Here is a 12,888-nt window from a genome sequence, read left to right on the forward strand (position 1 = left end):
TCTAGTGGTCTCCTTCAGGAGTGGTTCCTTCAACCATGAAGGCCTGATTCACAGTTAATATTTAATTTAATCAAGGTCTGGGAAGCCTTGATGTGGGATCTAATCTGAGGTGCCATTGATCGGTGATCTGCAGCAGAGATACCTCAGTCTGACTCTCCTTGGACGAACCTCATGAGATCCAGTTTCATCTCAGTGTTTGATGGCTTTTGAAGAAACTTTCTTGAAATTTTACAGATTGATTGACCTTCATGTCTTAAAGATATGATGGACTGTGGTTTCTCTATGCGTAGCTGAGTGGTTCTTGCCATAATATGGATTATTACTAGGACTGTAGTCGAAGCGATGTAACGGGACAGAGTGCACAGTAAACTCGGCAGTCACACGTTTCTCTGTTCTGTGTCTTCAGGTTATGCTAACCCATTGTTGCTAACTTTGGAGCTAACCCCCTTTACTTTTCCAGCATTTTGGGAAACAACAGACGTGACTTTTTAGCGTTTACTGACACACTGTAGTCTGTACTGTACATTTACTGCCAGACTGACAACTTACTACTAACCTTTTCCTCTGCTCCGCTCGCATCCACCGTCACTTCTCTGCCCATCGCTCTTTCCTACTCGCTAGCAAACATACTCCTTAACGGAGCCGCGCGACCAGTGGTTTCCCAGGCAACGACAGAGGTTGACTCACGCACCGGAACAGCGCTGCTCAGAGACTCCCAAACACTAAAGATTTCCGAATGAATGGATGTTCATTCAGATATAAAATATTTTAAAAAAAACTTTTTTGGCCTGGCGGGGGTTCTCGTTGTGTCATTATGGAGAAACGCAGATTCAGTAAACGTTCAGTAAACGTTGAGAACCGTTAGACCCAGCAGGTCTAGTTTGGGCGAGTTCAAAATTGTGAAAACAACGGGGGTGTTTTGAATACACCCCCGTTGTTTTCACAGGTAATTTGTTAGTCTGTCCCTCCCGCCGCGGGAAATAATGGATTAATCCTGGAAAGCTGTTGATGTAGCACTTTTCTCCTTATGAAAATAACACGGAGATTATTCGACCAATGAGAATTTAGTCGGACGAGAGTCGACAGTCGACCAGCAGACTACAGCCCTAATTACTACTGTAGTGGATCAGGTCTGTTTGCTGCGTACCAACGCTACCTCAGCACAGCACGACTGATGCTCTCAAACGCGGAAAAAGGAGGACAGAAATTTCCATCGGTTAACTTTTAACAAGGCACACCTGTTTTATTGAAAACCATCCAGGTGACGACCTCATGAAGCTGGTTAAGATGTTACCAATAGTGTGAAAATCTGTCATCCAGGAAAACAGCAGCTACTTTGAGGAATCTAAAACATAAAAATGAATATAGGTGGTACCAGTCAAAAGTCAGGACACACTTTTTTATTCAAGGGCATTGGGAAGGTGTGTCCACACTTTTTACTGCTACTGTATTTTGGTTGAACATTTTTTGGTCACTACATAATTCCATATTTCATAGTTTTGATGTTTTCAGTATTGTTCTACAATGTAGAAACTAGTAAAAATGAAGATCTGTCTTTTTTTTTTTTCTCCTCTGCAAAAGTCAGGATTGAAACATATTTTTTAGGACTTAATGTGTAAAACATTAGAGCATGCACATGTAGTTTAATCATCTCTGCTGATTGCAGGTAGAGATAGAAACAAAGTAGAATCAGAAAACCAGAGATGAAACCTCGTCGGCAAACCATGAACCACAAGCACAGATTTGTTTGCTTGTTTCTTACAGACTTCAGTAACGACACTCGTGACATAGAAAGACTCGAATCTCACGTAGTCGTACCTCTTAACTGAACTCATAGAGACATGATCTTAAACCTGAAGTTATACTTAAAACCTCTTTTTCTCTTTTTCTCTTCCAGGAAAACGAGATCGCCACTGAATGCAACCATGTAAGTGTCTTCACTAAACATTTGATGGTTCCAGGTTTGCTTGTCTTCAAGTAGACTGAATATTTTGTTTGATCAGATAAAACAAGATATTTGACACATCTTTTACTGTTTGTTTGTTTTTTTTTGTGGTTTTTATAGACCAAAACAGTGAATCTGAGAATTTGGATTTGAGTCTTTTTTTTTCTGAAAAAATGACTCAAAATAAAAATAGTTAGTGATTCAATAATGAAATTAATTAATCACTTAATCTACTAATTATTGCAGCTCTAATGCAAGGACAATTAAATTACAGCTGCAACAATTAGCCGATTAATAAATTAGTCAGTTGTCAGAATATTAGTCAGAATTTAATAATCTTTTTTTAAGCAAAAATACCCAAATTTTTGCTTCCAGCTTCTCAAATATGAGGATTTGAAGCTTTTCTCTGTAATCAGTGATGGTGAACTGAATATCTTTGGATTTTGGACAGTTTATCTGACAAAACCGGACATTTTAAGAAGTCACCACGGATTATTTTCTGATATTTTACAGATAAAATGATTAATAGAGAAAATAACTGGCAGATAAATCAGTAATGAAAATTGTAGGTCTTGTCTTAAGAGACACTGTAGCATAATGTCAGTGAGATTAAATCTGTGTAATCCAGATGTTTTATGTGGCTTCTCTCCTCCAGCTGCTGTGGAACTACAAGCTGAACCTGACCACCGACCCAAAGTTTGAGTCTGTCGCCGTGGAGGTCTGCAAGACAACCATCTCTGAGGTCAGTCACTAACATCAAACCCCTAAAACCGACATAAAACCACAACTAGCTCGTCAGCTCGGACAGATATGTTTTCAGAGGGCAGCGCTTGGAATGAGTGTCGATGAATCATCTCTTATCTCTCAGTGTCTGTGTTTTCTCACCTTCAGCCTCATCGTTTAGTGTCGGTACAAACACACAGCTGCTGTACTGACCTCCTCTTCACTCTTCACTCACAGAAATGTTTGGATTCCTCTCCATCGAGTAGAAATTAAATATTTCTAGAAACGGAACATCAATAAAACCTCCAACCATTTAGAATTACAGCCCAACAGATACTGGATTTTTGGAGCCAATAAAAAAATTCCAATATTGATATATCAGCCGATAATTGTATATACAGAATATTTACATAAACACGTGTTTTGCAATAATCCCTCAAATCTGGTCATCAGATACTTGTGAGAAAGATATATAATGGAGGCCTGATATCGTACAGTTTAACAACTTTATTGTATAAAATGATATCAGGGCACTGAAACAGTAAACTACACTAGGAATTTAGTAATTATAAATAACTATAAATGAAAAAAACAAAAAAGAACAGGTACATGTATATTAAACTTGAATTTAAAAAAAAGATCAAATATACATAAAATGCTGCCTATGTAACTTTAAAAAATAAAATCTACATATATTTGCGCCTACAGGCCGACTGATATATCAGTTGGGCTCTATTTAGAATGTGTAGTTTGTTCATTTCACCTTGATTGATTGATTGATTGATTGATTGATGCCTCATTTTGGTCAATTTATTACACAGTTAAACTATTTGGATTAATAAGAAAATGTGTCACAACTCCATTAAATGTAAAAAAATAAAATATTTCAAGTAGAGCTGGAATGATCGAAAGAAAATTAAATCTATTTTAATAATTATGATGTTTTTTAAAACAAAAATGGCAAAAAATACACTTTTTTTAATGATAGTAAACTGAATATCTTCCAATTTGTAACTGTTTGACAAAGAGCTCTGAGATCTTCTGGTTCACTGATTAATCTACATTCATTATCTCAATTAAACAATAAAGAATTGTTAGTTGCTGTCATGCTTTTTGTTCTCTATACAGGAAGACGTCTGTTTGAAGTCTATCAGGCATCAGCTGTAGTTTATTTTTACCTCAGAAGCACCTGCAAGTTTCCTGGAACTGCTTTTCTCTTTAAAAACAAACAGCGGCTCACCGGATCTCTCACCATCAGTTATCAGTCCATCAATAACCATACGGCAGGTTTAATGTGCTATTAAGTCTTTCAATCACTTTATAACATTAATCAAGCAATAAAAAGATAAATTTCTTTAATGGCTTTCAAACAGTAGCTTTGTCAGGTCTTTGTGTCTATGATAAGAAGTTTAACAGTTCCGTTTTGAAACGCTGTTCCTGATAACTTCACTTCCGTTATAGATTGTCTGATGATAACTCGCTTGTTATAAAAGTTATAAATGAGTCACTTTGTGCTTTTGGCTGAGAGAACAAAGAGACAAAACACAAATGAAACACTTTCACCACTTTGATAATAATATAATTTATACAGCATAAAGAAATGTGCTGCAAATACAGAAAACACAAGCAAATAACTGAAACAGTGAAAGTTATATACAACAGAAATATCCAGGGGACGTTAATACTGACGAATTTGTTGGATATCATTTCAGAAATCAGCTTTACACCCGGTGATGATATCTGTTTACTAATGAACATGGTCATCAGTCTTAGTATCAGCCAGACTTGCACTGTTTTTGTGATTTTGTTTCTTAATTTGCTTTTGTTTTTATTCATTTGCTGACAATGTTTTTATTTCCTTGAAGTTGCACTGACCGGTATAATAAATAATAATGATAAATTTTATTTATATAGCACTTTTCTTAAGAATATTACAAAGTGCTTTACAAAGGAAAATAAAACTAACAAGGCAGATAAAATAAGGCAGAAGTACATTATAGCAATAGAAGATGCACAATAATAGTAATAATAGGACAATAGAATGCAAATAATAATAACAAATAACATCAATAAATAGGTGTAAAAACTAATTAAAACATATCAAACATTCCCAAAAGCTTTCACAAAGAAAAAAAGTTTTAAGACGAGTTTTAAAAGAAGTTAAAGAGACCTGGTGTGTCTGAGTTCAGTGGGCAGAGATTGGCTAAAGTATGTCTTTATTATGTCTTTATTAATAATAGATCCAATGATTATGTGCATGTTTGCCAGGAAGGGTCAGTCACAGTTGTATTAGTAGTCGTTCCCCTTCAGTTCTGCAGAGCGTTTTAGCCTCTTTAAGCTCCTGGTTTTGGTTTTCTGGTACATTTACGGACAAACCAGAGCTGAAATAAGAGTGAATGTTGGACTTAAAATCATCAAACACAACTGCAGTGGGATGATCATGTTGCTCTGCTAACGCGTTCACCATAAGAACTTTATAAGGTGATAATATGTCAGTTTTATGTTTACAGCTTGTTACGCACAAGTAGCCAAAAACAGTTAATTCAAGCGTCCTCTAAATTGCAGTGGATTCAGCTCCTCTGTAGTTTTGTATCGGACCAAAAAGAAGTGCTTGTATTTATTTATTTGTTTGTATTTACACATAAAAAAATAAAGATAACAGAATAAGATGGTAATAAGAAACAGGCTTGAGGATTAGACAAAGAAGAAGACAAAGGGCTTTTCTAAAGAAGATACTTAGACTGCTTCATAATCAACAATTATTTTCATTATTGATTAATCTGTAGATTATTTTCTGGATTAATCGATCAGTCATTTAGTCTATAAAATGTCTTGTTTTGTCCACAAACTAAATATATTCAGTTTACTGTCATACAAGACTGAAGAAACCAGAAAACATTCACATTTAAGAAGCTGGAATCAGAGAATTTTGCCTTTTTTTTTTTCTTAAAAAATGACAACTATTAGTTTTCTGTTTGTTAAAGCACTAAACTGAATAAGTTTCTTTAGATTAGATCTCTGGAGACTTTCAGACGACTGATAAACATGTCGAGTTTGTCTTTTTCCTCTTCGCTCAGATTAAAGAATGTGCGGCGGAGGAACTGGGGAAAGGCTACCTGGTTTCCTGTCTGGTGGATCACCGCGGCAACATCAGCGACTATCAGTGCAACCAGTACATCACCAAGATGACCAGCATCGTCTTCAGCGACTACCGGCTCATCTGCGGCTTCATGGATAAGTGTCGCGACGACATCAACACGCTGCGCTGCGGCAGCATCAGCACCGGAGAGAAGGTCAGTTTTTATTCATTTTACCGTTTTGATACTATACAGATAATGATGTGACACATTTACATAAAGGGGGAAAAAGAGAGTTCTTGCCGACAAGCTGATGTCGGCTCATCATGTATTTTGGTTTGAACATGTACGGATGTATTTTAGAAGCTGACATTTCATGTAAAGAACAAGGAAAAAGAAGTGAAATCCTGCTGCTGTAATTTGTTTCCTAGTTTGTCGACGTGGCCTCCTCAGCGTCTGGATGTCGGTTTCAGTCAGAGCTGAAGTGAGGCGCTGCATAAAGAACCAGTGTGATATAAATGAGGAACTTTTTGAACTGTAAATCATGCAAATATATTCCAGTAGAGCCCCAGATTAAAAATATAGAGCTAGAAATGTGCAGAATATGTCCTCCTTTTAAGATAAAAGTCCAGCTGGTCACTGATGCATTTAATTACACACTAATAAGGATTTTATAAGCATTAGACATTAATTTCTCATACATGATGAGGTATTTTGTGAGGATTGTTTTGGGTTTGTTAATGAACAAGTTTAAATGTTGGCCAGTGATGTAGAGTAACCGGTCCTTGTATCAGCCGCTTGTGGTTCACCGTTGAGGATGTGAAAGATGCTGCAGGAAGTGCTCCGTCATGCTTCACCGACTTCCTCCCCGCAGCAACTTCTTTAAATGCAGTGTTTACATTTTGCTGTGTCACTGCTGTCTTTCAGCAAAGCTTAAACAGGTGTTTGCTCCAGTCATGAAGACCAAACCTTATAGGTTCAAACTTAAAATACGTATATATATATAATATATAATATATACCTATATTTTTCTTATTGTCAACTAATCCCATGGAAAGTCCAGATGTATAGTGTGTGATTTCCTCCTGCAGTGTCCAGCAGATATTTAGGAAATAACCGTCTCTAAACATTAAACTAAACATTAATGAGGTGTTTTAAAGATTCATGTCTTCAGTAGGAACTGATGGAGCCACAGACAGAGTAGAGAAGTATTGAAATGCAGACCAACAAATTGTTGATGTGTGTCAGAAGAATATATAACACCAGATCTGTTCTTTCAACAGCTGACAGCTGAGTCAAACCACTTTATGAAGGTGTGATTATTGAGTCAGTAGTGGAGAAATCTAACTACTGATGGATTTACAGTAAACAGGTTGATGCATGTAAAGGTTTAACCTGCTGTCTCTGAGTAACTGGATTGTTTAAGTGGATTGTAAACACACCGAATAAAAAAGGAAAACAAGACGCTTTCACAAATGAGGAGCACAGAGCACACCACCCGTGTTAACCAGTAACTCTGGTGATTGATTATCAATGAGTGATGGACTGTTTTATTGAACGTTGGTGGGTGTCTAACTGGGAAACAGACCAACATCAGCTCTGTGTGGAACAACGTAGCCGTCTCATTGTGTTGATGTGGATATCCTGGTTCAACTTTTGCTCTGACACAACGTCATCCAATAAGACGCGACACCGGCCAATCACAGACATGCAAGTACAGTCATGGAGGATTATTTTATAACGTGAACAACACCGTTTCTGCTGTTTTTATTTACGATTGTTGCAACAAAAATGAAACGGTTGTTGCTGTTACAACTTCTCAGAGTTGTAAAACTGTTATATGGTGTTTTTGGCGTCTGATTAAAAGTATTAATCTGTAGCTCCAACTGGACTTCCTGGGTTGTATTACAGTGTCTCACCCAGGGCTGCGACTAACCATCATTTTCATTATCGATTTTTGGTCCATAAATGTGAGAAAATAGTGAAAATGTCTGTTTCCCAAAGTCCCAAAAGTGTCTCGTTTAGTCCCGATCAACAAGATATTCACTTTAATGTCACAGAAGACTAAAGAAACCGGAAAATATTGAGGAGCTGGAATCAGAGAATTTTGACTTTATTTCTTAAAAGAATGACTCGAAACGATTAATTGATTATCAAAATAGTTTGCAATTAATTTAATAGTTGGCAACTAATTGATTAATCGACTAATCGTTGCAGCTCTAGTCTCAGTGCAGGGCTGAATGCAGCAGAACCTGTGAAAGCTGAGTCACACTGAGCATAATTTGTGGTTTTCAGACTGAGCGGAAGCAGTAATTAAGGTTCATATCAGCTTGGCAGGCGTGTACATACAGTATGTGCCTGACTTTACCAGATTCTGTCTCGTGAACGTCCGTTTCAGCTTCCGCTCGGTCTGCAAACCCTGAAAACCTGTGTCTTCAAAGTGTGACTCGGCTGGAAGGAGAACAGAGAAGTATGACAGCGGTTCGTCTCGGGAGCGGAGTGAATCGATCTCCTCCGAACGTGTCGTCCTGCCGCTGAGCCAAGCTAAACCTCCATAAGCTCGTTAGACACGCGGTTATTATGGGATATCACGTTGGCACAATTAGAACTCGGAGCAAATTATTTATTTGTCAGCGGGAGCAGAGTGGGTTTCATTGTCAGGGATTCGTCACGGCGGCTCATAGCAGTGTGCTGGAGCTGCTCGGAGCGCAGATTAGACTGACCATGTTGACTCCTATATATAACTCAGACAGCGCTCGCCCCCAAAGTGTCATCTCTTACCACACAGAGAAAGACAAGACATACTCAACATTTTTTTTTATTATTATTATTTTTTTTTTTAACTAAAATAAGTTCTACTCAGAGAAAGTGTTTTCTCTTAGGTTTAAGTTTCTTCATCTCTGAAAACATTTATGAATTTTTAGACATTATTGTATCAGTTATGATAATAAAATTCAGCCAACAGGTTGCACCAACATGATGACACAGTAATTATGTGTTGGCAGTGATGCTGTCTTATTAAATGGACCATGAGTCAGAAAAAAAATGGGTTTAAATTAGGGCTGTAGTCTGCTGGTCGATTAGTTAGTCGATATGCTCTCGTCTGACTAAATTCTCATTGGTCGAATCATCTCCGTGTTATTTTCATAAGGAGAAAAGTGCTACATCAACAGCTTTCCAGGATTAATCCATTATTTCCTGCGGCGGGAGGGACAGACTAACAAATTACCTGTGAAAACAACGGGGGTGTATTCAAAACACCCCCGTTGTTTTCACAACTTTGAACTCGCCCAACCTAACGGAGACTGCTGGGTCTAACTGTACTCAACGTTTACTGACCGTTACTGAACGTTTACTGAATCTGTGTTTCTCCACAATGACACAACGAGAACCCCCGCCAGGCCAAAAAAAATATTTTCTAATATTTGATATCCGAATGAACATCCATTCATTCGGAAATCGACAGCGTTTGGGAGTCTCTGAGCAGCTCTGGTCCGGTACGTGAGTCAACCTTTGTGTCGTTGCCTGGGAAACCACTGGTCGCGAGGCTCCGTTAAGGAGTATGTTTGCTAGCGAGTAGGAAAGAGCGAGGGGCAGAGAAGTGACGATGGATGCGAGCAGGGCAGAGGAAAAGGTTAGTAGTAAGTTGTCAGTCTGGCAGTAAATGTACAGTACAGACTACAGTGTGTCAGTTAGTAAACGCTAAAAAGTCACGTCTGTTGTTTCCCCTAATGCCGGGAAAGTGAAGGAGGTTAGCTCCAAAGTTAGCAACAATGGGTTAGCATAACCCGAATACACAAAACAGAGAAATACAGAACAGAGAAATGTGTGGCTGCTGAGTTCACTGTGCACTCTGTCCTGTTACATCCACCCCGCGCGACTAATCGATTAGTTGAAGATTATGTACGATTTTAGTCGACCAAGATTTTCTTTGGTTGACCACAGTCCTAGTTTAAATAAATTAAATGAACAAAAAAAAACTATCTCAGGCTATAAATGCTGCGGTATGTGGCATTAGTTCACGCTATAAACTGATACAAATAAACATTCAATAAAATGAATTGATTGGTTTGAATGAATGGAAGCTGTTGTCAGAAAAGGATTAATTGATTTTTAACCCGCTGTAACCGTGACCTTCGCCCTCCGTGCAGGACATCCACTCTCAGGGCGAGGTGATCGCCTGTCTGGAGAAAGGTTTAGTGCGGGAGGCCGAGGAGCAGCCGGGGGCTCACCCCATCAAGGACGAATGCAAAAAGGCCATCATGAGAGTCGCCGAGCTCTCCTCCGACGACTTCCACCTGGATCGATATCTCTACTTTGCCTGCCGCGACGACCGCGAACGCCTCTGTGAAACTGTGAGTATGAGAGTATGAGCTGGGAGATCTTAACCATAAACTCCTTTACCAGTTTTATTTAATGAATCAAGCCTCCACTTCAGTCTGATAAACACTAATGCTGATTTATTATTGTCCATTTTATATTTTTCTATGTTTTTTTAGGTGGCTAAATATAGAAAGTAAATGTTTTTACCACCATTATGACGTCATTTTGATCCTTAAATTGAGTTACAAGCTGCATTATCATAACGTAACAGCAGACGTCTCTTTCCTAATTATCAACTAGTAAATAATGTTCATTTTATTTTATTTTAGATCCTCTATCGGGTCATTTTTTAATCGAGAAGAAACAGTTTATCACCATTTAAAGCACCATTAGACCTTCAACGGTCGCCAGAAAATTAATTAGCAGATGTTTTAGTCATTTTATAAGCAAATATGCCCAAAAAAATTATACTTTTAGCTTCTCAGATGTGATTATTTTAAGCTTTTTGGTGTCATGCATGATAGTAATCTTGAATATCTTTGGGGTTTTGGGCCGTTGATGTCACCTTTTAGACGATCTGACTGCTGTTGATTGATTTGTTGTTTCTATTTATTTCAGACGCTGGCCGGAGAGGGACGAGTCTACAAATGTCTCTTCAATCACAAGTTTGAGGAGGCGATGTCTGAGAGGGTGAGTGTGCTAGATTTGCATTTTTACTAACTGGAGAGGTCTGGAAAACTGATTATAGCGTTTCCAAATGAAAAAATCAGAAAATATCTTCAAATATTTACAAATAGATGTATTTTAACCAGCTGTAGCCCCACTTTCATTTTAAATTCTCCATGTCAGCTGGAGTGTAGAATGAGTGTAGAAAAGAATGATTGATATGGTCGAGCTGAAAATTAATCATTAACCTTAAATTTAGCATGACAAAGCGTGTTATATAAACTCTGTTTTGATGCCGGTTTGCGTCCTCAGTGCCGCGAGGCGTTGACCACCAGGCAGAAGCTGATCGCTCAGGACTACAAGGTCAGCTACTCTCTGGCCAAAGCCTGCAAGTCAGACCTGAGGAAGTACCGCTGCAGCGCGGACAGCAACATGCCCCGAGCCAGAGAGGCCCGCCTTTCCTACCTGCTGCTCTGCTTGGAGTCGGCCGTGCATCGAGGTGAGCCGCCTGTCAATCATTCTCGGTCCTACACAGTTAATTACTGTCAGTCACGGCTCTGACTGTTAATTAGCACAGTCAGACGCCGCTATTAGCTGAATTACCTGTCAGTCACGGCTCTGTTTTCACCAGAGATTTATTGACGTGTGAACCACACAATGACCCCCCACAGTCCAGCTGAATAATACACTTATAGTTAGCTTCCTCTAAAGTATATGTGTCAAACTCAAGGCCCGCAGGCCAAATGTGGCCCACGAGAGAAAAAGGTCTGATTGTAAATTGAAGTCAAAAGCGGGTATTGACCGAAAACTACATTTCCCACAATGCATGCCGATTATGTTACCCACGAAGTGATGGTATCCCGCCATTAGACTGCAATGTATCCACATCTATGAGATTTTCCCAACAGTGGAGTTGAGAAATATAAATAATGACCCCAAAATGTCTAGAAAGAGAGAAATTGATGCAGATGGAAGGCAGTTTCAAGAAAGATGGGAAGGAGAAAACATGTTTGTGCTTCAAGAAGAAAAACCGGTATGTCTTTTGTGTTATGAGGCGGCGTCTGTGCCCAAAGAGAACAATTTACGTCGGCATTTTGACACCAAACACGGAGCTAAGTATGCCAAAAATAGCCTTCAAGAAAAACAACAAATTGTCCAAGAACTAAAAGGCAAACTGCGATCGCAGCAGAATTTGTTCACGAAAGCCACAACCAAAAACAATGCGGTGTGTTAACGGCAACGATTATGCTGATGTGGCCCTTGGTGAAAATGAGTTTGACACCCCTACTCTAAAGCCAGAAGAGGATTTTTTTTTTTTTTTTTTTTTTTTTTTTTTTTAGAGAGGTTGAAGAAACATTTTTGAAAATAATCCCTTAAATATACTTATATATGTACAGGGCAGGACATTTTACAAACATGTCAGTGCTTTCTGATGGACGCTGTTCCTACATCACCTCAAACTAGTGATGCACAGATCAAAGTTTTTCTCTTCCTATAAAGATTTTGATACCTCAACTGAACAAGAGTATCTGCTGATACAGAGTACTGATCTGATACTAGTGCTCTCTTTCTCCCCAAATTTAAAACCTGAATACCTCACTGTGTGGAGCTCATTGAAATCATGTTTAAAGTAACATGAGGTTAGAGATTGTGGCCCTAAAGACTAAACACAGTCAGTCTATCAAACTCCTCATCCTTTCCCAAAAAGCTAAATAATATAGTTATAGTTAACTATTCAAAAATGGAGATTTGCTCCATCAAACACACTTGATTAGTTTTAAATAACATCTTCTAATTTAGCAAACCACCACAGCTTACTGTGTGTCTGTGTGTGTGTGTCAGGTCGCGTGGTCAGCGGCGAGTGTCAGGGTGAGATGATGGACTACAGGCGGATGCTGATGGAGGATTTCTCCTTGAGTCCGGAGATCGTGCTGCACTGTCGCAGTGAGATCGAGGGTCACTGCTCCGGTCTTCACCGCAAAGGACGAACGCTGCACTGTCTGATGAGGGTCGGCCGAGGAGACATGGGAGCCATCGACCCCAGCTGTCAGAGGGCGGTAAGTCAGCGTTAAGGGACGGCGTGAACACCGAGAGGTTTCTCCTCGCTGTGATCATTCCTCCCGTTCGTACTGGATATTAAATCCCCAGCTGTTA

General features: G+C 38.9%; 1 protein-coding gene across 2 annotated transcripts in view; it reads left to right on the plus strand.

The window, feature by feature from the left end:
* The window catches only part of LOC121896764 (Golgi apparatus protein 1), a 48,135-nt gene that overhangs the window by 15,142 nt on the left and 20,105 nt on the right, over positions 1-12,888 (plus strand). Inside the window, exons 2-8 of one of the 2 annotated variants that reach the window (XM_042410756.1) lie at positions 1,898-1,927; positions 2,601-2,687; positions 5,746-5,961; positions 9,897-10,100; positions 10,687-10,758; positions 11,047-11,233; positions 12,577-12,791. In XM_042410756.1, coding sequence (XP_042266690.1) covers positions 1,898-1,927; positions 2,601-2,687; positions 5,746-5,961; positions 9,897-10,100; positions 10,687-10,758; positions 11,047-11,233; positions 12,577-12,791 — 1,011 coding nt within the window. Of the gene's footprint in view, positions 1-1,897; positions 1,928-2,600; positions 2,688-5,745; positions 5,962-9,345; positions 9,380-9,896; positions 10,101-10,686; positions 10,759-11,046; positions 11,234-12,576; positions 12,792-12,888 lie in introns of those variants that run through there. The other variant, XM_042410757.1, reaches the window with a different exon arrangement.

The sequence above is a fragment of the Thunnus maccoyii genome, chromosome 5 (genome assembly GCF_910596095.1).
Source record: "Thunnus maccoyii chromosome 5, fThuMac1.1, whole genome shotgun sequence".
Classification (NCBI taxonomy): domain Eukaryota; kingdom Metazoa; phylum Chordata; class Actinopteri; order Scombriformes; family Scombridae; genus Thunnus; species Thunnus maccoyii.